At 42.4% G+C, this 27,053-nt stretch overlaps 1 protein-coding gene across 1 annotated transcript; it reads left to right on the top strand.

Annotated features, from left to right (window-relative positions):
- The first annotated feature begins 3,669 nt into the window (after positions 1-3,669).
- On the top strand, positions 3,670-24,910 carry CREG2 (cellular repressor of E1A stimulated genes 2). The gene is made up of 4 exons (XM_077296629.1): positions 3,670-4,155; positions 12,069-12,238; positions 17,713-17,826; positions 20,475-24,910. The coding sequence occupies exons 1-4, from the start codon at positions 3,715-3,717 to the stop codon at positions 20,614-20,616; spliced, it is 867 nt and encodes a 288-aa protein (XP_077152744.1). The 5' UTR covers positions 3,670-3,714; the 3' UTR covers positions 20,617-24,910.
- Positions 24,911-27,053: the final 2,143 nt, after the last annotated feature.

The following is a 27,053-nucleotide window of genomic DNA, read 5'->3' as shown; positions in this document are numbered from 1 at the left end:
TATATATATATATATACAGTATATATATATATACAGTATATATATATATATATATATATATATATATATATATATATATATATATATAGGGAAAAAATGGAACAGCACAATGCTCACCAATGGTGGGTGCCTGGCCCCCCGGACAGAATGGTCCACTCATCTATCCAAGATGTATACAAAAGTAGTAAAAAGAAGGCAGCACTCCAAGACTTTCCAGTAGAAAAAATGTGAAGTTTTAATCGACCCACATCACTGCGCGACGTTTCGGCTCCATGAGCCTTTTTCAAGCCCAAGGAAAGTCTTGGAGTGCTGCCTTCTTTTTACTACTTTTGTGTATATATATATATATATATATATATATATATATATATATATATATATATATATATATACACTCACTGGCCACTTTATTAGGTACACCTGTCCAACTTCTTGTTAACACTTAATTTCTAATCAGCCAATCACATGGCGGCAACTCAGTGCATTTAGGCATGTAGACATGGTCAAGACAATCTCCTGCAGTTCAAACCGAGCATCAGTATGGGGAAGAAAGGTGATTTGAGTGCCTTTGAACGTGGCATGGTTGTTGGTGCCAGAAGGGCTGGTCTGAGTATTTCAGAAACTGCTGATCTACTGGGATTTTCACGCACAACCATCTCTAGGGTTTACAGAGAATGGTCCGAAAAAGAAAAAAAATCCAGTGAGCGGCAGTTCTGTGGGCGGAAATGCCTTGTTGATGCCAGAGGTCAGAGGAGAATGGGCAGACTGGTTCGAGCTGATAGAAAGGCAACAGTGACTCAAATCGCCACCCGTTACAACCAAGGTAGGCCTAAGAGCATCTCTGAACGCACAGTGCGTCGAACTTTGAGGCAGATGGGCTGCAGCAGCAGAAGACCACACCGGGTACCACTCCTTTCAGCTAAGAACAGGAAACTGAGGCTACAATTTGTACAAGCTCATCGAAATTGGACAGTAGAAGATTGGAAAAACGTTGCTTGGTCTGATGAGTCTCGATTTCTGCTGCGACATTCGGATGGTAGGGTCAGAATTTGGCGTAAACAACAAGAAAGCATGGATCCATCCTGCCTTGTATGGAGCATCTTTGGGATGTGCAGCCGACAAATCTGCGGCAACTGTGTGATGCCATCATGTCAATATGGACCAAAATCTCTGAGGAATGCTTCCAGCACCTTGTTGAATCTATGCCACGAAGAATTGAGGCAGTTCTGAAGGCAAAAGGGGGTCCAACCCGTTACTAGCATGGTGTACCTAATAAAGTGGCCGGTGAGTGTATATATATATATACAGCTCTGGCAAAAATTAAGAGACCAGTGCAAAATGTTCAGTTTGATTTTTCTCTTTATATGTCTATTTTTTAATAAAATGTACATTTTTCATTTATTCTACAAACTACTGACAACATGTCTCCGAATTTCCAACCAATAAATTATTTTTTTTTCCGAAAAGGATAAGCTGTCAAAATTGCATTCTGTGCAAGCTGGGGTGTGGCCACCCTTTTCTGAGCTGGAAATTGTATATAAAGCTCCCCCAGGCTGCTGTTCTACTGGTTGGGCCCAGTCCTGTTGTCTGCCCTTATTCACACTGAGGTCAACATTGACACATGGTAAGGTTTTTAATATTAGACAGTGTAGGACTGTCCCGATCAAAGCTATCTTGTCGTGGTGGGATGGCTTTTATGCTATTTTTGATCAAAACAGTTTTACTAAAACTCTGTGTTATTTAGATGCACTTTTTGCTTTTTACTTACGGTATTTACAGCGGGTATTTGCTCATTTTTTTCTCTTGTAGGTGTTAAAATGTTCAGTTTGTCTGATTTTTCTCTTTATAGGTATATTTTTGAATAAAATGTACATTTTTCGTTTATTCTAACATGTCTCCGAATTTCTAATAAATTTTGTATTTTTTTTCTGAAAAGGATAAGTGGTCGAAATAAAAAAAACAGTTCTTTCATACCTCAAATAATGCAAAGAAAACAAGTTCATAATCATTTAGAAACAACAATACTAATGTGTTAGCTCAGGAAGAGTTCAGAATTCAATATTTTGTGGAATAACCATGATTTTTAATCACAGCTTTCATGCGTCTTGGCATGCTTCCCACCAGTCTTTCACACTGCTCCTGGCACAAAAATTTAAGCAGGTCTTCTTTGTTTGATGGCTTTTGTAGCCCTGCACCAGGCTGGGAAGATTGAATCTGCAATTGGCAAGCAGCTTGGTGTGATGAAATCAACTGTGGGAGCAATAATAAGAAAATGGAAGACATACAAGACCACTGATAATCTCCCTCGATCTGGGGCTCCATGCAAGATCTCACCCCATGGGGTCAAAATCAAAAATCCCAGAACCACACGGAGGGACCTAGTGAATGACCTGCATAGAGCTGGGACCACTGTAACAAAAGCTACCACCAGTAACACACTAGGCCACCAGAGATTCAGATCCTGCAGTGCCAGATGTGTCCCCATGCTTAAGCCATTACATGTCTGGGCCCATCTGAAGTTTGCTAGAGAGCATTTGGATTATCCAGAAGAGTATAGGGAGAATGTCATATGGTCTGATGAAACCAAACTAGAACTTTTTGGTTGAAACAAAATTCGTTGTGTTTGGAGGAGACAGAATGCTGAGTTGCATCCAAAAACACCATACCTACTGTGAAGCATGGGAGTGGCAACATCATGCTTTGGGTCTGTTTCTCTGCAAAGGGACCAGGAGGACTGATCCATGTACATGAAAGAATGAATGGGGCCATGTATCATGAGATTTTGAGTGCAAACCTCCTTCCATCAGCAAGGGCATTGAAGGTGAAACGTGTATGGGTCTTTCAGCATGATTATGATCCCAAGCACACTGCCAGGGCAGCAAAGGAGTGGCTTTGTAAGAAGCATATGAAGGTCCTGGAGTGGCCTAGCCAGTCTCCAGATCACAACCCCATAGAAAACTTTTGGAGGGAGTTGAAAGTCCGTGTTGCCGAGCGACAGGCCTAAAACATAACTGGTCTAAGAGGAGACCTGCATGGAGAAATGGGCCAACATGCCACCAACAGTGTGTGCCAACCTTGTGAAGACTTACAGAAAACGTCTGACCTCTATCATTGCCAACAAAGGATATATAACAAAATATTGAGATGAACTTTTGTTAATGACCAAATACTTATTTTTCACCATAATTTGCAAAATAAATCTTACCAAATCAGACAGGATGACTTTCTGGATTTGTTTTCTCATTTTGACGCTGTGCTCTGTTGTAAAAGCTTGCTGACGTATACTCCCAACGTACACTACATGTTGGCTAAAGAAATCCACTTCATCAAATATAGCGCGGAATGTATTTGACGTGTACTACTTATCCCTACAATTGCATTGTATAACACGTACATCACTAAGTTTTTCTGATACATTGTTTTGGTTTACTTTTAGTGTGTTACATTTGTCAAGATTTTTTGGAATTATTAAGAAGGAATTATACAGAATGATTATGTCTATGGACAGTTTAAGATATTTAAGACTTTTTTTCTTAATTGACTACTAATATTGTTTGGAGAAAGTGAAAAATATATAAGTGAAAAAGTGTTCTGCATGACATAGGCCAGAACTAAAATCTGGCCAGTAGATGGTGCTCACGGATTTGCAGGAGAAAACACCTCCTTTGCTTGGCAATAGGAATGTAGAATCCAGCATCATTTGCCAGGCACAAAATGTCTGAATCCAGCTTCTACTGCAAAACAACTGCCTGTGCATTTTACATGCTTTGGCTGGTGGCATGCTTACTGTATTATTCTCACGGCTATGTGATTGTCAATTCGGTTTCATGGTCAGTCACCAATGAGGTGGAAGAAGAATTGGACAGCTCATCCACCGAAGATGCTTTACCAGCACTATTGGAAGACACAATCAGCATGTGGAAGCAGAGCTATCCAGCTTCAGCTTACAAAGAGGAGAGGGAGATGAAATCCAGGCCAGGGCCTGATGTGACCAAACATCCATCCAGGATGTTCTCCTACAAGAGGGGGAGCAGTACTGTCACAGAGAGCTCTTCTTCTCTAACTGCCCTCCAGAACAGACTGCTCACAAATGCCAGAATATTAGCCCACAAAAGCAAATGGGGGACCCTAGCAACGCTTTCCACCCAGGAGACTGTAAGTGCTTTGTGTCTGCAATGTGCGGTTGCATTCATACATCCCTGATCAGAGTTCATTGTCTTGGTCTACTTCTGCTGTACAGTTATGTCTTTTGTTTTACAGCCTCAACAGTGGTTAGCTGCCAGAAAGATGCGTATATGAAGCAACCGTCCTTTAATGTTAGACATATATCATATGTTTATACATTCATTACTAGGTTGTTTTACCTTTACGTTTTATTTGCCAAAAAATGATAATTTCACAAAACATGAGCAGTCTGAAGGAAATGTAAAGAATATGCTACTTCGGGTACGTGTCCACGTTCAGGATGGCCGGAAACATACCAGGGAAACATACCCTTATACAGCAGAGCAGACTATTTGTAACACTGGTGAAAACATCTATGTTAGGGTTTGCTCATATTTACATATAAAAAATCACTCCAATGTTCATCCCGAAAAGTTCTATGAGGGTCATTTGCATGTCATTCTGTAGATCATGCGAGTGTGCTATTTTTTTCTTGCTTAGCATCCATATTTCATGCATATGCCATCCGTATGCAACGCATTTTTAACATAATCTGTTACATGCTATAATGCTCTATGTAAATTAAAGCTAGTTGTCATAAATTACATAAAAAATATAGATATATACTGTATGTGTGTATATATTTATATATATATATATAGTAGAAAGATATTAGATAAATAAAAGATAAATAGATATAATATAGATAGTAAGATAGATAATACAGTGATAAGCGAGAGTACTCGTTGCTCGGGTTTTCCCGAGTATGCTCGGGTGACCTCCGAGTATTTATGACTGCTTGGAGATTTAGTTTTCATCACCGGCAGCTGAATGATTTACAGCTACTAGCCAGGCTGAGTACATGTGGGGGTTGCCTGGTTGCGAGACCGCTAAGTCTTCTGGGTAATTTCGCAATTCATCTCTGGGAATGGAAGCTGGTGGCAGCCGCACGCGTCGATGGAAGGTGGGAATAGAAGGTTTTTTGTTTTTTTATTATTTTTAACATTACATCTTTTTACTATTGATGCTGCATACCACCGAGTCCCTCTTTAACCTCCACCAGGGCTCTCTCTCTTGGCCAGTACGCCATACGTTTCTGTACTTTGTCCTCTGAGCTAGGGTGGAACAATGAGGCTCTGGTGGGAGCTTTTTGGCGAGGTCTGTCATCCCGGATTAAGGACGAGTTGTCAGGTCGAGACACACCTACGTCTTTAGATGATCTAATCTCATTGGCGACTCGCATTGATCTACGCTTCCAGGAGCACTCCCGTGAATCTGCCAGGGAGAGGAGACCTCTCCGTTTGACTTCAGCTACACGTAGTCTCTCCTACTCTCATCCCGCTTCTGCTTCTTCCATTTCAGCTCCTGAGCCTATGCAAGTAGACCGTCTCAAACCGGCAGAAAAGCGCCGCAAAGAGAGACTCGCACAGGGTCTTTGTTCTTACTGCGGCAGCGCCACCCATCTACTGCGTTCCTGTCCTCAAAGGTCGGGAAACGCCTCCGCCTAGGGCAGGTATGAGAGGTCTCTCTAGGTAGCAGTGATTCCTCTCCTCCTCTTATCCTCTCTGTTTTATTGCATTTGGGTTTTAGTCACTTCTCTGAGGAGGCCTATATTGATTTGGGAGCGGCTGGGAACTTTGTTTCACCTAAGGCGGCCAGAAAATTTGGGATTCCGGTCAGATCCCTGGAGACTCCTAGGCAGATAGCTTCAGTCGACAGTCAGCCTTTGCGGGAGAGCTTTGATCTGGTCACCGAGGAAGTGGAACTTCAAATTGGAGCCTTACACCGAGAGAAGATAGCCTTCTACATGCTGCCCTCATTGTCCCATACGTTCCTTCTGGGACTTCCGTGGTTGAGAACTCACGAACCCATCCTGGACTGGCGAACCGGAGACATTCTACGTTGGGGTCAGTCTTGTCAGACCAGGTGCCTGCTTCCCATTCAGCCTGTTAGTTCTCTCGGCCTGCCTCGGTACCCGCGGCCTGCTTCTCAGATGGTCTCCTGTATTCAGCGGTCACGTGGTACCGCTCATTAAAGTAATGAATATACACGCGACTCCACTCCCATAGGCGTGGAGTGCATATTTATTACTTTAATGAGCCGTACCATGTGACCACTCAGCACTGGAAGAAGCTGCCGCCCCGAGACAACAGAGAAGCAGGAAAGTGCAGAGACTGCGCCAGGCGGGTGAGTATGACGGGGGAGGGTGAGCCATGCTATATTCACCTGACCCATTCCACCGCCAGGCTCTTTCTTCCGCGTCCTCTGGCTGTGACGTTCAGGTCAGAGGGCACGATGACGTGGTTAGTGCGCACCCTCTGCCTGAACAGTCACTGCAGAGAGCCAGAAGACACAGCGGCGTGCGGTGTTGGAACGGGGACAGGTGAATATTGCAAGTGCCGGGGGCCTCAGCCAGTGGTGACTCCGGCATCTGGCCCCCATAGCACGCCGGTGTCTCCACCTGCTCAGGACACCAGCACCTGGCCCCCAGCGACGAGAGTTGAGTATGTCATTTTTTTTATTACAGCATTATATGGGGCACATTATTCTATGGAGCATCTTATGGGGCCATCAACCTTTATGGAGCATTATATGGGGCATATTACTCTATGGAGCATCTTATAGGGCCATCAACTTTTATGGAGCATTCTATGGGGCATATTTTTCTATGGAGCATCTTATGGGTGCATCATTAACCTTTTGTGCAGCATTATACGGGGCATATTTTAATATGGAGCATCTTATGGGGCTATTATTAACCTTTGTGCAGCATTATATTGGGCATATTGTTTGTGTGGAGCATCTTATGGGGCCCATCATGAACTGTATTGAGCATTATATGGGGCTCCTGATACAATATGGATATTCAAAAACATTTAACCTACTGGTGTCTCAATTAATTTTACTTTTATTGGTATCTATTTTTATTTTTGAAATTTACCAGTAGCTGCAGCAATTCCCACCCTAGGCTTATACTCGAGTCAGTAAGTTTTCCCAGTTTTTTGTGGCAAAATTAGGGGCCTCGGCTTATACTCGGGTCGGCTTATACGCGAGTATATACGGTATCCATATTTACGACCACTTATATAGTGACAGTTAGTTAGTTGGTAGTGGTCTTAACCCCTTAACGTCCAATGACGGACATAGTCCATCATTGGACACCTGTCCCGTTTGGTGCATGCTTCGGCGATGAGCTCTGCACCTTTTCCGGCACATGACAGCTGATCTGATCAGCTGACATGTGCCCGTAACAGCCGCAGGTGGAATCACGATTCACCCACAGCTGTTAACATGTTAAATGCCGCTGTCAAACTCTGACAGCGGCATTTAACATGCACGCGCAGGAAGCACGTGATTATCTCCTCCCATTGGCGCCGGTGTCACATTACCGTGAGTCGCCGTTGGATTGGCATGACAACCCAGGGTCAGAAGGAGACCCTTGTGGTTGTCATTGATGGATCGCTATGAGCGCTGCCTGGTGGCAAGTGAGCATATCTGCAGTCCTGCTCTATGTAGCAGAGGCAATCGGACAACTGCAGCTTCTAGCCTCCCATGGAGACTATTGAAGCAAGTAAAAAGTTTAAAAAAAATCAAATATACACATATTTAGTATCACCACATTCATAATCGCCCGATCTATCAATATATAAAAAGAATTAATCCAATCGGTAAACGGCGTAGTAAGAAAAAAAATCAAAACGCAAGAGTTACATTTTTTGGTCGCTGCAAACAAAAGATCGTATACACACCAAAATGGTATCAATAAAAACGTTAGATTGGTGCGCAAAAACTAAGCCCTCACCCAGCTCTAGATCCCGAAAAATGGAGACGCTATGGGTATCGGAAAATGGCGCAATATTTTTATTTTTTTAACAAAGTTTGGATTTTTTTTTCACCACTTAGATAAAAAAGAATCTAGACATGTTTGGTGTCTATGAACTCGTAATGACCTGGAGACTCATAATGGAATTTCAGTTTTAGCATTTAGTGAACCTAGTAAAAGGCAAGCAAAAAAAAATTGTGGGATTGCACTTTTTTTCCAGTTTCATCGCTCTTGGAATTTTTTGTTCTGTTACACGACATGGTAAAACCAATGGTGTCATTCAAAAGTACAACTTGTCCCACAAAAAAACAAGCCACTTTGACTAAAAAATAAAAAGTTATGGCTCTGGGAAGAAGGGGAGCAAAAAACAAAAATGAAAAACCAATTATACCCCTGGTCGTTAAGCGGCTAACTAGAGTTGAGTGAATTTTTCAAAATTCGGTTTCAATTACTATCGGAGCGAATATTGTTTTTGCAATATTCGCCGAACACAGCCGAACATCATTGTTGACAATGGGAGTAAAAATTACCGAAAATGTTCGGAACCAATCAACAAACATAAATTCTGCACAAATAGGGTACGAATATGGCATGAATATGGCAAATTCAGACTCTGCGTCCAAATCCGAACATATTCCCTCAACTCTAGTCGTAATCATGGATATCTTAGGTCTTGCAATGCCCTGCATATGAGGAAAGAGACATAGCGAATCAAGAAAACTATACTACATTTCTAATTGGAGGTATTTGCTAATATTATTATTACACCTACTACATATTGAGAATGGATCTTGGAGATGGGAATACCCCTTTAAAATACCACTCCAGCATTGCTTTTTTCAGCTGTAGTGGCGCTTTATATGTAAGTCCCACAACACCATCTTATGAGCGCAGCTTCTGACTGGCCAGAAGTTAGAAGCTACGTCACAAACTCAATGCAAGTCTATGAGAGCCAGAACGAGGCTCTCATAGTTTTGTATTGAAAAGTGACCTCTGCGCAGCTCCATAAAACACTGCAGCTGCCAGCAGGTCACTTTTCGCCACAGACCAACTGGGGCGACGCTGGAAAATGATGAAGGCGATGGCAGGTGAATATGAAATGAGACATGGGAATTACATTTGAATCACCACTCCAGTGGTGTAATAAAAAATAACGTTGGAGTGGTGCTTTAAGAAGGGCTTTTAAAAGGGTTCATAAAGGGGTGCTCCGAACTACAAATTCATTTTCATCCTAAATCCCTACTAATTTAATGCCATTTTCTAATATACTTTAATTAAAAATTCCCTATCCTTCCCTAAATACCCTATCTAATTGATTTTCTTTTTTTTTTTCTTACAGTTTACTTTTTGATGACGCATCTCCAGTGCATGCTGGGATGCGTAAATGAAGCATCATCAGGGGGCAGAAGCTACGTATGGGCTGGGCTAGTCCCTGTGCGATTTTGAGTGTGCACAATGACAGTACGCTTTATTGCTGTCTCAGATCATCAGTAACGAGCCGGAAACAGAGAGCAATGTCAGTAAGAATACCCAGCATTCAAAGATCAGCGCTGCCCCCGCAAGTGTCGTCAAGCTGTTAGATTGTGTAGTTAGGGAAGGAAAGGGAATTTTTAATCAAAGTGTATTAAAAAACAGATTAGGTTATGGCATTAAATTAAACGGCAGAGTGGAAGGTGTGGATCCACTGCGCCACGAGCCGGGTTTACCCTGGAGGGGTGTGACTAAGTGTTTACCGGATCTTCACTAAGGCCTCTGATGGTGAAGATAGGCTCGGCTGCCGATAGACAGGCACCACTCCAGGGCAGTCCCCAGCTCTGCTGCAGCTGACCGGAGGGTCATAGACAAAGTTCAGAGTGACAGGAGGACAGAGGCAAAAGCGTAGTCAGACAATTCGAGGTCAGGACAAGCAGCACAGGTTCAGTATATGTAGCCAAGGTCAGGAGCAGAGAGGTGAGGATAAATGGTATACAAGCCGAGTAGTAGGAGAGGCAGAACAAACAGGCACCTACAGGATCCAGGGAGAAGAAACTGGGAAACAACGATAAGGCAAAGAGAGGTGGGAGAAGCTGTCTAATATAGCCGTTGCTGCCTGGCAGGTAGGGACTGGGGCTGAAAATCAGTCCTGGCATTCGAAATCACACAGGCCCATGTTGTCCCCATCCCCGGAACCAGATGAGGTATATTACTAATATTACACTGGATGGAGGAAAGGAAGATATTTTACAAGACCAATATTTCTAATGATACCCGTGGCCTGCTGGGGTTTGTGACAGAGTCAGTGACTTTGTGCTCCATCACAACTCTTACCTAGTGATGAGCGATGTTACTCATTGCTCGGGTTTTCCTGAACATGCTCGAGTGACCTCCGAGTATTTGTTAGTGTTCGGAGATTAAGTTTTCATCGCCTCAGCTGAATGATTTGCAGCTATTAGCCAGGCTAAGTACATGTGGGGGTTGCCTGGTTGCTAGGGAATCCCCACATGTAATCAAGCTGGCTAATAGCTGTAAATCATTCAGCTGCCGCGCTAAAAAATTAATCTCCGAACACTAACAAATACTCGGAGGTCACCCGAGCAATGAGTACACTCGCTCATCACTACTCTTAACAGTATGGGTGTCTTGAAAATGCCGATTCTGTTAACAATATAGCAGACAAGGCAGCCCATGACCAGACAGGCCCTTCTGGCATTTGAAAGAATTACCAGATGGCCAGTCCGGCCCAGCTGCCTGGGGATAGGCTGGGGAAGGCAACCCTCAGCAGGGTTAAATTCCTGTAGGATCTGGCAGTGCTTCCCTATAGCCAGGTGTACTTTGGACCATCACTTTAACTCTTTTTAAACTTAACAGCAACAAGCCATTGTTGTAAGGGATGATGTCACCGATCATCACTGTTGGTTATGCTGTATCCAAGTAGCAGCCAAGGTAGTCAGGACAATGTTGGTTAGAGACATTATCATTTTCATGCAAAGGCTGCCAAAGTGGCAGTGCAGTGGCGTGGAGCAGAGCCCAAGAGTGAGAATTCCTTCTATTGCTTTCCAACCAACCATGTCTTGCTGATGTCAAATTTAAAAGCTGAATGGAATACCCCTTTAACGCATTGCTCAGGATAAGAGAAATTGACCCAAGTCGGGTGGGTTGGGAAATAGAATTGCAAAAAAAAATTAAGGGCCTGATAAATTCCCCACTTCTCAGTGCCACTGCTCCCACCAGTATATGTTTACTCTGTTGCACCAATGGCATCCCAAGTACCCGCAGCACAACTGGGACCCTCATGTTGGTAGTGAGGGACATCATTACTGCAGCACTGTTGACGTCAGTGCTTCACTGTAGTGGTCACATTTATAGTCAGGGACATCATCACTGCAATATGGTAAATCAAGAATGCCAGTGCAGGACCATGGGGAATTCATCAGTGAGCGATCGGTCTGTTATTATGTTTGCCACTGGGCCCAATGTTTTATTTTTTAACCTAGAAAAACCCTTCTTCAACACATTGGAAAATAAATTATCAACTAGAAATATAGTTCAATAGTGAGAATTATTAAAGTTTATTTTAGGCATGGATTGATTAAAATAATAAATGGAGGCATATCCACCTTCCAGCACCCCCTGTGGATCCAGTGATCGTCACTCCGCCATCTCCAGAATTAAGAGTCTGAAAAGTCACAGCACCGCTGCAGCCTGTAATTTAGATGTTTCTTTGATGACGCACTCCTCTAGTCACCTGACCACTGCAGCCAATTACAGACTGCAGCAGTGCTGTGGCTTACGAAGAGGGCAGACACCAGTAAAGACCTCTGACACGGCCTGCACTGGATTCTTTGGTGTTGGAAAATGAGTATAGCTCGATTTATCATTTTTAATCAATGCATGGCTAAAACAATATTTTACTGGTGGACCCTTTTAAAGGGTAACTAATTTTACCTTCTATCTGGGTTCCAATAGAAATCAATATATACATTAATAAAAACAAAGGTAGAGCATTACATCGTAAGTCTACACTGTAAAGTACAAACCATAGAATTGATCTAACATTATGTATATAACTGGTATGTATCCCCTTCTTTTACCCTATTCTTAGATACAAGGAGTACCTTTTGGGCAGGTGCTGTTAACCAGTGATGGTCCTATGGATAATAGTACTGGAGTTCCTTACTTATATATTCCTCCCAAGTCAAGCATCATCACAGATTTGATGAAGAACCCAGTTGTATCTTTCACATTTGCAGATCCAAATGGAGATATTTGCAGGTAACAAAAGAAACGCTTATGGGAAGCATTAAAATTTTTTTACATTTTTATTTAAAGAGATTCTTTCAGAATCCATCACCACCCCTCGACCAAACTGTTTATATGGTCATATTGCTCTCTGAAAATATATTGTGTATTACTGATACAATCTGTTGCTCCCTAAAAGAATTATATTACTTTTTAACTGTATAAGCAAATGAAGCTAAAGTGCTCTGGGCATGATCAGAGCACTTTAACTTCATTTGTATATTAAAGAAAACCATGATATTTCAGTCATGGAACAACAGATTGAAGTAAAGATGTGGATGACATTATCTTTCAGAGAACACGACCATATACCGTAAACAGTTTGTTGGGGGAGAATCGATCAGACAGATTCTCATTAAAAGGTAACTTTTTTTGTAGTACATTTGGGTGAATTGCAATAAATAATATCAGTATATTTTAAAAAGTGACAACGGTTGGTAAAATACATGCAGTGTAACAGCCATACCACCAGGCAGTATAAAAAAAAAGCTGCAGTGAAAAATTTTTTAGAATTCTATTTCATTTTACTGACACTTCACTATACAGTAGCATGTAAAAGTTTGGTCAAAATAACTGTTATTGTGAACAGTTAAGCAAGTTGAAGATGAAATGATCTCTAAAAGACCTAAAGATAATAGATGACACATTTCCTTTGCATTTTAGGATATATAATATATATATACTGTATATTGTCATTTTTTTACTCTAAAAATTACAAAAAGGAAAATAGGCCAATGCAAAGGTTTAGGCACCCTTGGAGATTTGTGCGCTCATATAACTTTGACCAAGGTTTCAGAACTTAATTAGCCTGTTAGGGTTGTTCACCATCATTATTAGGAAAGGTCAAGTGATGCAAAATTTCCAGCTTCATAAAAACCCAGCCTCCTCTAAACCGTGCCAAGAAACACCAGGTATGGCATCTTCTAAGCAGCTGCCTAGTACTGTGAAATTGAAAATGGTGGAGGCCCACAAAGCAGGAGAAAGCTATAAAAAGATAGCAAAGCTGTAGTACCAGTGCCCCTGCACGTTTCTTCTCTCCCCGGCACGGACACCGACTCACTTCCTTGTCCCACACTTCCTCCTTCACTGGCTTCTGCCTGGGGTCTGCGCATGTCACCTTCTCTGACACTACCCCAGGTGGGCCTCAGGAATTCTACAGGGCTTTAAATTGACCAGAGCGGGAGGTTCATGTTTGAGGACACGAGTGTCACCTAGTAACTCCAAGAACCTGACTCTATTTTTTAGTAGCAATTTCCAGATGTGTTGTCTTTGGGAAGGTGACAAATTTTCTGCAACTTTGACATCTGAAAGGTTGGCTTCTGACTGGACCAACCAGCAAGGGGTTTTGAGTGAGTCCCTAACCTTCCAGGGTTTCAGTAGGTTGCCATAATATATGGGAAATGCCTTTCTTTTCCCTGGTCAGTGTGTTTTATAGTTTCTCGCCCACCTTTTATACCACCCTATAGGATCCCTGCCACTGGGTAAAGAACTTGCTCTCTCTTGTGGGCACTAACACAAGTACCCGATCCCCAGGCTTAAATTGTATTACTCGAGCTGACCAATTATATCCACTGGATTTTTCAACTTGGGTCTCTTTTACCGGTCCCTTTACTTTGGTCTGACAACCTTACCGATCATTATGCCTGCCCTCTTGTGGACACCGATTGACTCCTATCTCCTGGGGAACCTCATTCAACATGCCTACATTTTCCAGAGTACCTTTTATTGCTAAGTCTCTGAATTTGGGAGTCCCAGAACAACTATGGGACTGCCCAAGTTCATCAATTTTGGCTTCAGGGGATGGTCCTTCATCATCCTTCTTAGCCAGTACAGTGAATGGAAATTCACCATTTACATCATATGACTTTGTTACCATAGCTGACTCCTGCTGGCATACAGGGTGCAACAGCTGTAACCCACAATTCCCAGAACAAAGGAAAATCTCGACCAATAAAAATAGTATGGAACAAGTCCTTGACCACTCCCACTTGGTGGGACATGGAATCACAGTCTGTACGTATGTTGACCTGGGCCATGTCCAGAAACACCCATTTGACTGAACCACGCCATCTGTAGAGGAGACAGGGAACATACAAGTGCTTCTCACTAAATTAGAATATCATCAAAAAGGTAATTTCAGTTCTTCAAAAAAGTAAAACTCATATTATATAAAGTCATTACAAACAGAGTGATCTATTTCAAGTGTTTATTTCTGTTAATGTTGATGATTATGGCTTACAGCCAATGAAAGCCCAAAAGTCATTATCTCAGTAAATTAGAATAATTAACAAGAAACACCTGCAAAGGCTTCCTATGCATTTAAAAAGGTCCCTTAGTCTGTTTCAGTAGGCTCCACAATCATGGGTAAGACTGCTCACTTGACAGATGTTCAGAAGACAGTCATTGACACACTCCACAAGGAGGGTAAGCCACAAAAGGTCATTGCTAAAGAAGCTGGCTGTTCACAGTGTGCTGTATACAAGCATATTAATGGAAAAGTGAGTGAAATAAAAGTGTGATAGAAAAAGGTGCACAAGCAACCGGGATAACCGCAGCATTGAAAGGATTGTTAAGTAAAGGCCATTTAAAAACTTGGGGGAGATTCACAAGGAGTGGACTGCTGCGGGAGTCATTACTTCGAGAGCCAGTAACACAGACATATCCAGGACATGGGCTACAAGTGTCGCATTCCTTGTGTCAAGCCACTCTGTTATGACCCCAATGGCAGAGGGTCTCAGGAATAATGCTAAGTCTGTAAATACAGAAAACCAGCTCATAGGGCAGTGGTAACTGGGCTGACCATATAACTAATCCTAGCACCACAAATACCAGCAGCCGGGGAACGTTCCTACGTTGATCCTAGACGTCTCGCGCCAGCCGGAGAGCTAACTACCCCTAGAAGGGAAAAGAAAGACCTTTCTTGCCTCCAGAGGAAATACCCCAAAAAGTTGGATAGAAGCCCCCCACAAATAATAACGGTGAGGTAAGAGGAAAAGACAAACATAAGAATGAGCTAGGTATTTAGCAAAGAGAGGCCCACTAGCTAATAGCAGAATATAGAAAGATAACTTATATGGTCAGCAAAAAATCCTATCAAAAATTTCCACACTGGAAATTCAAGAACCCCCGAACCGTCTAACGGCCAGGGGGGAGAACACCAGCCCCCTAGAGCTTCCAGCAAGGTCAGGAATCACATTTAGTACAAGCTGGACAAAATTGATAGCAAACAAATAACCCAAAAAACAAAGAAGCAAGACTTAGCTTAATTTAACACGAACCAGGACCAGCAAACAGGAGCAAACAGAATGTGTCTGATAACACCGATGCCAGGCACTAGACTAAGGTTCCAGGAGGTTTATATAGCAACACCCCTGAAGTAACGACCCAGCTGGGTGCAGACCGAGGGAAGGAAATCCCAGAGTCATATCACAAGTAACCACTAGAGGGAGCCAAAAAAGTCTAATTCACAACACCACTCATGACCAATGGACAATGCCAGAAGCGTCATACCTGAGCAAAGGAGAAAAAGAACTGGACTGTTGTCCAGTGGTCCAAGGTGTTATTTTCAGATGAAAGTAAATTTTGCATTTCATTTGGAAATCAAGGACCCAGAGTCTGGTGGAAGAGTGGAGATGCCACAATCCAAGCTGCTTGAGGCCTAGTGTGAAGTTTCCACAATCAGTGATGGTTTGGGGAACCCTTGTCATCTGTTGGTGTAGGTCCACTGTGTTTTATCAAGAACAAAGTCAGCGCAGCCATCTACCAGGAAATTTTAGAGCACTTAATACTTCCCTCTGCCACAAGCTTTTTGGAGATGGAAATTTCATTCTCCAGCAGGACATGGCACCTGTCCACACTGCCAAAAGTATCAATCAATACCTGGTTTAAAAACAAAAGTATCACCGTACTTGATTGGCCAGCAATCTCGACTGACCTTAACCCCACAGAGAATCTATGTGGTATTGTTAAGTGGAAGAGGAGACACCAGACTCAACAATGCAGATGAGCTGAAGGCTGCCATCAAAGCAGCCTGGGCTTCCATAACACCTCAACACTGCCACATGCCGATCGCCTCCATGCCACGCCGCATTGATGCAGTAACTGATGCAAAAAGAGCCTCTACCGAGTATTGAGTGCATTTACTAAACATACATTTCAAAAGGCCAACATTTCGGATTTTAAAATGATTTTTCAAGCTGGTATTATAACATTTTCTAATTTACTGAGATAATGACTTTTGAGTTTTCATTGGCTGTAAGCCATAATCATCAACATTAACAGAAATAAACAATTGAAATAGATCACTCTGTTTGTAATGACTCTATATAATATATGAGTTTCACATAGTGGGCATGAGAATTCTAAATAAATCCCATCCACTTTCTTGTAACTGTAAGATGCTGCATTTTTGGTGCAGTGAAAATACACAGCATCAAAAACTCATCTTGGGAACGTAGTGTAATATGCAGGTGCACATGTATGGTGTTGCCATTAACAAACACAACAAGCAGCTTTATATGAAAATCCCTATTTATTATAATTGCCAGACCTGAAATAACAAGCACTTTTCACCAATTGTGTCCCCCCATTTCCTTGTAGATTGTAAGCTTGCGAGCAGGGACCTCACTCTTAATGTCACTGTTTAAATTGTCTTAACTTGTATTGAATTTATTGTCTGTACATGTCCCCGCTTAATTGTAAAGTGCTGCGGAATATGTTGGCGCTATATAAATAAAAAAATTATTATTATTATAATTATTTATTATTACATAGGGACTAAAATACATTTAGGGGAGTGGACCCCTCCAACCTGAGCTTCGAACCTATATCTAGATATTTTAAACCCAGTCAGGTCCAGGTCATGTTCTGCCCCCATCTATTTTGAGGCCTGGTAAGCACACAGCGAGGCGGACTACTAGAACTAGAGACCATCCGGATTGTGTAAACTGTCGCCGTGCGATGGCTTTTATACTTAAAAAAAAGTGTTAAATAAGTACCCTATGATATTCCAGTGTCACCATTTATCTACTAACTGCAGATCAGATGCCTACGCATTATGTTTTTATTCTAAGTTATATTTGTTTGTTAATGGCCACAGTGTACTGGCCATTGTTTTTTACTATTTTTTACTATTTCAACCAATTTTTCAGTAATTATTAGGGTGAAATTAATGGTGTAATTCAAAATTTGTCCAGCAAAAAAACAAGCCCCTATACAATTATTTTGGTGGAAAAATAAAAAATGTTATGGCTGTTGAAGTAAGAGGAAAAATAAAAATGCAAAATTGAAAATTGGCTGCATTGGGACTTAATTGCTTTTTAAACTGCTGGGAACTCTGAATTAGATGTAAGTTTAGGTCAGATGCTGGCTTTAGGGATTTGTTTGGTTTCTGCATTTTTTTTAAAGTAGAAATTGAAATTAACCATTTGTTTATGCTATATTTTCAGAGAGACCATCACAGACCCACAGGATCCACAGTGTGCAGCATTAACACTCATAGGCCAAATGGCGTATGTACAACCAGATGGGGCAGATTTTGCCAAAAAAGCGCTTTATTCCAGGTAGTAATATTGGATTTACATAGCATGATAAGTAACATGTGGCCAATGTAACCTAAAAAGGCTTTTTAGGCCTATAAATAAAACTGGCCATATATATACAGTGGGGAAAATAGTATTTGATACACTGTCAATTTTGCAAGTTTCCCCACCTACAAAGAATGGAGAGGTCAGATGTTTCCTGTAGTTCTTGACCAAATTTCCACACACTGCAGCAGGGATTTTGGCACACCCATCCATACAGATCTCCTCCAGATCTTTCAGGTTTTGGGGCTGTCGCTGGGCATCATTGAGTTTCATCTCCCTCCAAAGACTTTCTATTGGGATCAGGTCTGGAGACTGGCTACTCCAGGATTTTGAAATGCTTCTTACGGAGCCACTCTTTAGCTGCCATGGCTGTGTTTCATGTTCCTAAAACACTAGCTAGAAAGCAGAAGCATCTGTGTGTGCTTGTACCTATTTCACTCTGCTACCTCCCTCTTCCCTCTTCATAGACATCAATATGCTGCTATTTTCTTTTTCTTCAGTGAGCCGGCAGCCATATTTATTTTAATCCTGGTATCTGAGCTGTTTTTCAGAGTGAAAGCCCAGAGCCCCCGCACTTACATGGTTTACTATGCAGTGAACTCCGGGAAAATGGCTGCTGAGAGCGGCGCATAAGCAAATGGAGATCTTGGCACTGAGATCTCATCTCCCGAGATCTTGGTTCCGGATCTCCATCTGCGTATGTGCCTCACCCAGCAGCCATTTTCCCGGAGTCTACCGTGTAGTAAACCGTAGCAACGCTCCACTCTTGCCTCCTCCAGCAGTGACCCTGGGACCCTGCTCCACCGTGGCCGATAAGGTATATCCGCATTATAAGACGCACCCCCATTTCCCCCCCAAAATTTGTTGGAAAAAAAGTGCATCTTATAATCCGAAAAATGCGGTAAGTCTCTATAGGTTACGTGCCGATTTGCAACTCAGAACCGATAACGGTCTTGATTTTACAGGTGCTGTAGTGGTGTGAGGTTTGATAATTGACACAGTGGAATACAGAGGAGTCATCAAGTTCTCTTACTTGAAAGGCCGCACACCAAAGGAGACGTTCGATGGGATGAAAGAGGTTTATGGTGATGATTCTCCATCACATTATGTAGTCAAGAACTTGCATCGTCAATTCAAATGTGGTCAGACTTCGGTGCAAACAGCTCCAATTCCAGGGCGATCCCACTCTGCTATTGATGAACATACCATGCAGCAAGTGGAGGTCGCCATTTTGAAAAATCGCCACCTAGTCCAAAATGTCAAGATTTTTGTATGGTCTGTGGAAAAAATCATTCAAGACCATCTTCACATGCATAAGATATCCGCTTGCTGGGTTCCCCGGCTGCTCACACCTTTCCAGAAGCAGGAACGAGTCGAATGCTCTCAGGTTCTATTGAAGATGTGCCATGGAAACCAGGAGGACTTTTTCAACAGACTGCTCACACAGGACGAAAGCTGGGTCCATCACTATGATTCTGAGACTAAAGTCTAGTCGATGCAATGGAAGCATCATGACTCACCACCTCCAAAGAAGGCACGTGCCCAACTCTCGGTAGACAGGGTCATACTCTCAGTATTTTGGGACCAGCACAGAGTAGTATTGATGGATTTCCTAGCAAAGGGTACTATCATTACTGGGACATACTATGCTTCACTGCTGCGGAAATTGCGGGAGACCATCAAAACCAAGAGACGTGGCATGCTCACCAATGGTGTCCGCTAGTCATGAACGAATATACTCATTACTCGAGATTTCCCGAGCACGCTCGGGTGTCCTCCGAGTATTTTTTAGTGCTCGGAGATTTCGTTTTCCTCACCTCAGCTGAATGATTGACATCTCTTAGCCAGCTTGACTACATGTGGGGATTCCCTTGCAACCCCCACATGTACTTATGCTGGCTAACAGAAGTAAATCATTCAGCTGCGGCGATGAAAACTAAATCTCCGAGTACTTACAAATACTCGGAGGACACCCGAGCGTGCTCGGGAAATCTCGAGTAATGAGTATATTCGCTCATCACTAGTGCCCGCCTTCTGCAAGACAATGCACCAGTTCACAACTCACATGTTGCCCAAATGGAATCATGCTCCTGTGGCTTTGAAATTCTACCGCATCCCCCTTATTCTCCCGACCTCGCACCATCAGACTTCCACCTCTTTCCAACAATTAAGTTACTGTTGAAGGGCAGCATTTTCCATATGATGAGACTCTGATTTCTGTAGTCACAACGTGGCTTTTGGAGCAACCTGTCGACTTCTACAAGCGAGGTGTTTACAGTTGCTTAAAGACATGGGAGAAGTGTGTGTCCCTAGGTGGCACCTATGTAGAGAAGGACTAACAATTGTGCCAAGTTTCACTGCTCTCAATCCACAGGCAGTGGGTCAGGGGAATACTGTAATGAACACCCCTTGTATATCTTCCTCATTCTCTTCTGGAATATAATGCAATTTTACAAATGCTTTGCATAGCACTTCTATAAAGAAAGTATTATAATTTTTTATATTTTTTTTTACACTGACCTTGTTAACCAAAGCCAACTTTGGACAAATATTTGCCATTGACATATTCTGCAAAAATAAACAGAAAAAAAAAATATTAATTTTTATCTCTTTTTTTCCCAAAGGCATCCCGTTATGAGAAAGTGGTCTCAAAGTAACAACTGCCTCCTTATGAAAATGAATATAGAGCACATCTACATAACAGACTGTTATGGAGGAGTGTACAGCCTTCCCCTGGAAGATTACTACAAAGTGAACCCAAAATGAGCAGTTCTTCTTCACTGTTACATAGCATGACCATACCCATGACGGTTTATAACACTGTAACAGAAAGGCTGACAGCCACCTATTTACCAAGTGTTATTGCATTGAAGCTCCCACCGGCTCACTGTAAATGTGTTTCAGAGGGTAAATATGTTCTTAAGTATTTTGTCCATTGTGCTAAAACTTTGGAATTTTAACATGAACTAAACTATATTTATAATGGCAGGGATAATTTTTCTAACAAAACAGAGAGGATTCTAGCAAATTTTGTCTGTTTTGGGCAATTTTCAGCTAAATAACCTGCACACACCATTTTCTAAATCAATAGCACCTTTGCTTTTATGCATGAATTGCATTGCTGGCCAAATACAAATATAAAAAATACAGTGAAAGGGCAGGAGTTGGTAGGTAAAGGAATTCTAGTGCAGTTCTTGTTCTAGGACGCCTAGATGAATAATATGACTAGTTATCTATCCGACCGGTCAACACTGGCTCAGCTACATTTTATCTAGTGCCTAAGGGTATCTTAATCCTTGGGTACAAAGCTTAGATTTTCAGTTCTCTTTATAGTTTAGATAAGTTGGTTGATGAATCTGCAGTGAAATTATTACCGTTTTGCCTCTACATCTTTGTCAATAGGAACTAAATACAATTGCAAACAAAAATCAGTTATTCTAAGAGTAAATGTTCTCATGTATGGACAGAAGGAAAATCTGTCATAAAAATGTAATTCTTCGAAACAGAAGATCAACATTGTTTTAAAGCACCACTCCAGCAGTTTTTTTTATTGGAAGGCTGGAGGGGTGCTACTAATGTAAGTTCCCGGCCCCTTCTCTCCTCTTTGATCAGTGCTGCTCCAGTCAGTCTCCTGCAGTTTGTGACCTGCTGGATCTCTTCAGTGTTTGGTGCAGCGGATCGGAGGTAATTTTTCACTGTAAGTCTATGAGAGCTTCGTTGAGAGCTTATGACCAATAGCTCTGACACCCGGTCAGTCAGAAGTTGCGGTCACAAAATGGAGACGTGGGACCGGAGTTGCGCTGTGAAGAGCTGAAGACGGCGGATGGTGAGTATAATATTAGGTGCACACACGTTATGTTAGTAGCACCACTCCAACGCTGAAAAAAAAATGCTAAAGTGGTGCTTTATAGGGAACCTGTCAGGTTATTCACGCTGCCAAACCACAATTCCAACCAGGTATATTATTCTCTGAAATGCTGCAAAGTTTCAGAGTATAAATACTTTGAAGATATGGCTAGGACCATAACCATAGACCAGACGAATCCAGTGTCACCCCGGGGCGGCTATTCCCAGGGCTGACATGGGAGAGACACTGGCTGCCGTAGCACTGTTAAGAGCCAGCCAGGGGCGGCACCGGACAAGTAAAAGAAAACGCAACCTTCATATCAGCTCAGTGTTGCAGGCAATGATCCACAAGGACAAATCCTGCCTCTAGTTTCAGATAAGCAGATATGAAGAGGAAAAAGGCAAAAAAGTACAGCTACCTCCCCAAAAAAAAATCATGAGAGTGTGGCAGCGCTTGAAACGCAATGCCTAATTTTAGGTTTTTTTTTGTTTGTTTTTTTAGAGCATTCAAATAAATTATGTTTTTAGTAATATTTTTTCACTTGCTTTTCTAAAAAAATTTTTTTGCAGTAGCTGGACTTTTTTGCCTTTTTCTCATTGTAGCACCGGACAAGTCTGGACTCCATCTGTGGTCTTCAAAGTATATTTTCTCTGAAACATCACAGCACATCAGAGAATAAAATATCTGACTGTATTCGTGCAGCCAGACTGTCATTTATGCTGCCCGTTGGTCGGGCAGCATGAATTTCCTGATAGTCCCTTAAATGGGAACCTACCCCACCATCATCAATTATCACCTATACAGAAACAGATGATAAATGGATGATTAGAATTCCAACCAATGACACCCATGATGATCATAAGAATCTAGTCCCATGTCCATATATGAATAAAGCGGTACCGTGCATATGTGACCACCCGTCCACTAAAGGTCTAAAAGTGAATGGAGTGGTGGTCACGGATGGGCACTCAGGGAACAAGTTATCTGTGTTCTTTGCATCGGTGGTGTTCTGAGCAGTCAGACCCTCACTATTCATATATTTATCACCCATTCTCGGTATAGGTGATAAGTGTTGTTCGTACAAGAAACGTAAGTTATCTGACATTTGAATGTATCAAATGTGCAGTCTGTAATACCTTTTTTTTATTTCACACAAATACCCCTTTTTGACCCACCCAAAAAGTTTTTCAACAGGTGAATGATCATTACTTTATAGCGGAGCCGCAAGAATGCTTCAGTTCACACCCAATTCCCTAATTCACACTAGTATATTATTGTTTATACCCTTTTGGCCAATATTTTATACTGACACCAGGTGCAGGAATTAAGGTTCTGGCATCAGTGGGTAAGGGTGGGCAGTATTTCCTAGGAGAGAACCAGTCCAAACTTTTACTTGATGTATACAGCAATTTATAGCACACCGGTGCTGAGCTGACAAGTATAGGGTTTGTGGGAAAACATTTAGTATAACTTTATTTAAATGTCTACTCCCAATGAGTCCAGTGGGCGGTCCTACAAGATGACCAACAGCTATTTGTGGCTCTATTCTCACCTAGGTAACGCTGTTAATTAGTGAGTCAGTCTATCAATAAGATTATACAAAAATAAATGACAAGTTCTACCAAATCAGTTCCCGCAAATCTGCATATCAATATTCTCTATAACATGAGGTCCACAAATAGAGCAGCGTGTAAGCCTAACAGCAGCACAGGCCACTAAGAGCTAAAGTGCTCTGGCGTGCCAAAGCACTTCCCGGGCTTCTGCCTCCTGACTATCACTCTTCTAGTGCCATCTATTTCTGCTTGACTGAGTAGTCTAGTTAGTGACTTGTCAGTGAAGCAGAAGTCGTTGCTAGGTTTGGAATAGAGCTGGGGAAGCAGAGGATCAGGAAGTGCTTTTGCATGCCCATAGCACTTTAAGCTCATTTGTATATGAAATAAACTTTTGTTCTGGAGCAATGTAATAGAACACTGAATATCTTAAGAAAAGTCACAGATTACCTTATGTTTCAAAGACCTAAATGCCCATACAAGTAACTTGGTGGAGGGTGGATTACGAAAACAGATTAAGTTTAATAGGCTCCCCTTTTCTCTTCTGATAGCAGGACAGAGCAAAACGTTATTGCCCCCACTCAAAAACAGCACACTCTGTTATCACATTCTCTTTTTTGTTGTCTTTTTATAACTACATTCTGTGGTGTTATTGCACTGTTAGGCTGTGGATTCACATTTGTACGTTTGCAGATGTGTGACATATGCGTAACATGTATATGTCTAAAACAAAAGCAGGCGTGCGCCATACGTTAAAATACGTCTGTCTGAATTTCGATGTATAGGTCATCTATGTCTACATAGGTTTTTTTGAACTAGTAATCTTTTTTTAATTCTTTTCTCAACTATCTTTTAATGGTATAGACAGAACAACATAAATGTTTTAGATGGATTGAAACGTACTACTATACAATTCTATATATTTCCCATTGATAATAGAGAAAAGATGTATATATCTTTCACGTGCTTTCTTACACACTAAAAAAAGTGGCGAACTAAAAACAAAACTGCAATGATGTAATGCGGACAAAACAGTCAAGAGAACTTTTAATTTGCTGTCTAGCACATTTTAGTCATATACGACTGAATACAGTTTTGTTGTAATTCAGGCGTATACGTCTATTGGAATGTACTGTATCAATGTGAACCTAGCCTTATACTGTCACGCTGTAGATATTCTATTTTATTGTACAAATCTCGCAGTGTCTACAAAATTTACTGTATGATAAATAAGCAAAAGTATTTGATAAAAAAAAAAAACAGTGGATCCAGCAAATGTAATACTTAGCCTTCATGAATACAGCATTTATAAAGCCTCTGGCACTTGTTCCACCCACTGTATCAGGCTCAATGAAAGGAGCGGTTGTCCTTTGGTACTTTAATTAATCTTCAGAATTAGAATCAGATTTCCAAGTAATGCCCTCTTCTCCGACTCCAGATAATAAGCCATCTGCTGTTTTGTAGTTGCACTGGTTCTCCCACTATGTTCGGTTAGGATAAATGTAAAAACCATAGATCACAACAAGTTAAGAAGTATGAACTGGGTGTTTGGAAAAAAGTCAATAAATCTGGACAAGTGGAATGCAACTGAGGGATTGGTACAATTTGCCATCATGTTTTTGTATGACAGTTTGTTACCTATAAATAAAATCATTTAATCAACTATACTCGTCTCAGTAGGTAGATTTTATATAGATCAAATTTTTTTTTGTGAACAAAACCAAATAATATGCTAGCAGCCAGATGCCTTTCACAATCAGAAATATTATATGCAGAGGCGTAGCTAGGGTTTTGTTTCGGGGGGTGCGAAACTACTGAGTGTGCCCCTAACCGGGTAACCTCGATTACAACTCGGTGACGCGCCCTAATACTGGAGGAGAATCTCAGCAGATCACCGCGCTGTTACTGAAGATAATCTCTATATAAAGACCAATATGGATATTACCGCCATATGGTCAGTGGTAGATACCAGCCCTACAGAACATATAACAGATCACTGCACAGTTACAGATAGAGACTTACCGCTGACATCCTTTCTGATGGAATCGTTCATTTTACCCATCTTTTCCATCTGGCCCAGACCGACATGACAACTTCTTCCAGCAACGACTCACCTGCAGAGATTACAACAAAGACACATTTCACTTCTCACATTCCAGTCCCATCACCATCTATTCCCAACCTGCACAAACTCCTCATCCTGCTTATACCCCAATACTGAGCCGCTGCTGCCGTATGTGTCCCTATTACTGCCCCTGATACCCCAATACTGAGCTGCTGCTGCCGTATGTCTCCTATTACTGCCCCTGATACTCCAATACTGAGCCGCTGCTGCTGTATGTGTCCCTATTACTGCCCCTGATACCCCAATACTGAGCCGCTGCTGCCGTATGTGTCCCTATTACTGCCCCTGATACCCCAATACTGAGCTGCTGCTGCCGTATGTCTCCCTATTACTGCACCTGATACCCCAATACTGAGCTGCTGCTGCCGTATGTGTCCCTAATACTGCACCTGATACCCTAATACTGAGCCGCTGCTGCCTTATGTGTCTCTATCACTGCACCTGATACCCCAATACTGAGCCACTGCTGCCTTATGTGTCTCTATCACTGCACCTGATACCCCAATACTGAGCCACTGCTGCCGTATGTGTCTCTATCACTGCACCTGATACCCCAATACTGAGCCGCTGCTGCCGTATGTGTCCCTATTACTACACCTGCCACCCCAATACTGAGCTGCTGCTGCCGTATGTATCCCTATTACTGCCCCTGATACTCCAATACTGAGCCGCTGCTGCTGTATGTGTCCCTATTACTGCACCTGATACCCCAATACTGAGCCGCTGCTGCCATATGTGTCGCTATTACTGCCCCTGATACCCCAATACTGAGCCGCTGCTGCCGTATGTGTCCCTAATACTGCACCTGATACCCCAATACTGAGCCACTGCTGCCGTATGTGTCCCTATCACTGCACCTGATACCCCAATACTGAGCCGCTGCTGCCGTATGTGTCCCTAATACTGCACCTGATACCCCAATACTGAGCCACTGCTGCCTTATGTGTCTCTATCACTGCACCTGATACCCCAATACTGAGCCGCTGCTGCCGTATGTGTCCCTATTACTACACCTGCCACCCCAATACTGAGCTGCTGCTGCCGTATGTGTCCCTATTACTGCCCCTGATACTCCAATACTGAGCCGCTGCTGCTGTATGTGTCCCTATTACTGCCCCTGATACCCCAATACTGAGCCGCTGCTGCCGTATGTGTCCCTATTACTGCCCCTGATACCCCAATACTGAGCCGCTGCTGCCGTATGTGTCCTTATTACTGCACCTGATACCCCAATACTGAGCCACTGCTGTATGTGTCCCTATTACTGCACCTGATACCCCAATACTGAGCCGCTGCTGCCGTATGTGTCCTTATTACTGCACCTGATACCCCAATACTGAGCTGCTGCTGCCGTATGTGTCCCTATTACTGCCCCTGATACCCCAATACTGAGCCGCTGCTGCCGTATGTGTCCCTATTACTGCACCTGATACCCCAATACTGAGCCGCTGCTGCCGTATGTGTCCCTATTACTGCCCCTGATACCCCAATACTGAGCTGCTGCTGCCGTATGTCTCCTATTACTGCACCTGATACCCCAATACTGAGCCGCTGCTGCCGTATGTGTCCCTATTACTGCCCCTGATACCCCAATACTGAGCTGCTGCTGCCGTATGTGTCCCTATTACTGCACCTGATACCCCAATACTGAGCCGCTGCTGCCGTATGTGTCCCTAATACT

The sequence above is a fragment of the Ranitomeya variabilis genome, chromosome 3 (genome assembly GCF_051348905.1).
Source record: "Ranitomeya variabilis isolate aRanVar5 chromosome 3, aRanVar5.hap1, whole genome shotgun sequence".
Classification (NCBI taxonomy): Eukaryota; Metazoa; Chordata; class Amphibia; order Anura; family Dendrobatidae; genus Ranitomeya; species Ranitomeya variabilis.
The sequence above is the reverse complement of the archived record's forward strand: the minus strand, read 5'-3'. Positions and strand labels throughout refer to the sequence as shown.

Coding starts and splice junctions, on each gene's coding strand:
- CREG2 (XM_077296629.1), top strand. CDS start 3,715: ATGTCTGAATCCAGCTTCTACTGCAAAACAACTGCCTGTGCATTTTAC. Junction 4,156..12,068: donor CGCTTTCCACCCAGGAGACT/GTAAGTGCTTTG, acceptor CCCTATTCTTAG/ATACAAGGAGTACCTTTTGG. Junction 17,827..20,474: donor AAAAAAGCGCTTTATTCCAG/GTAGTAATATTG, acceptor TTTTTCCCAAAG/GCATCCCGTTATGAGAAAGT.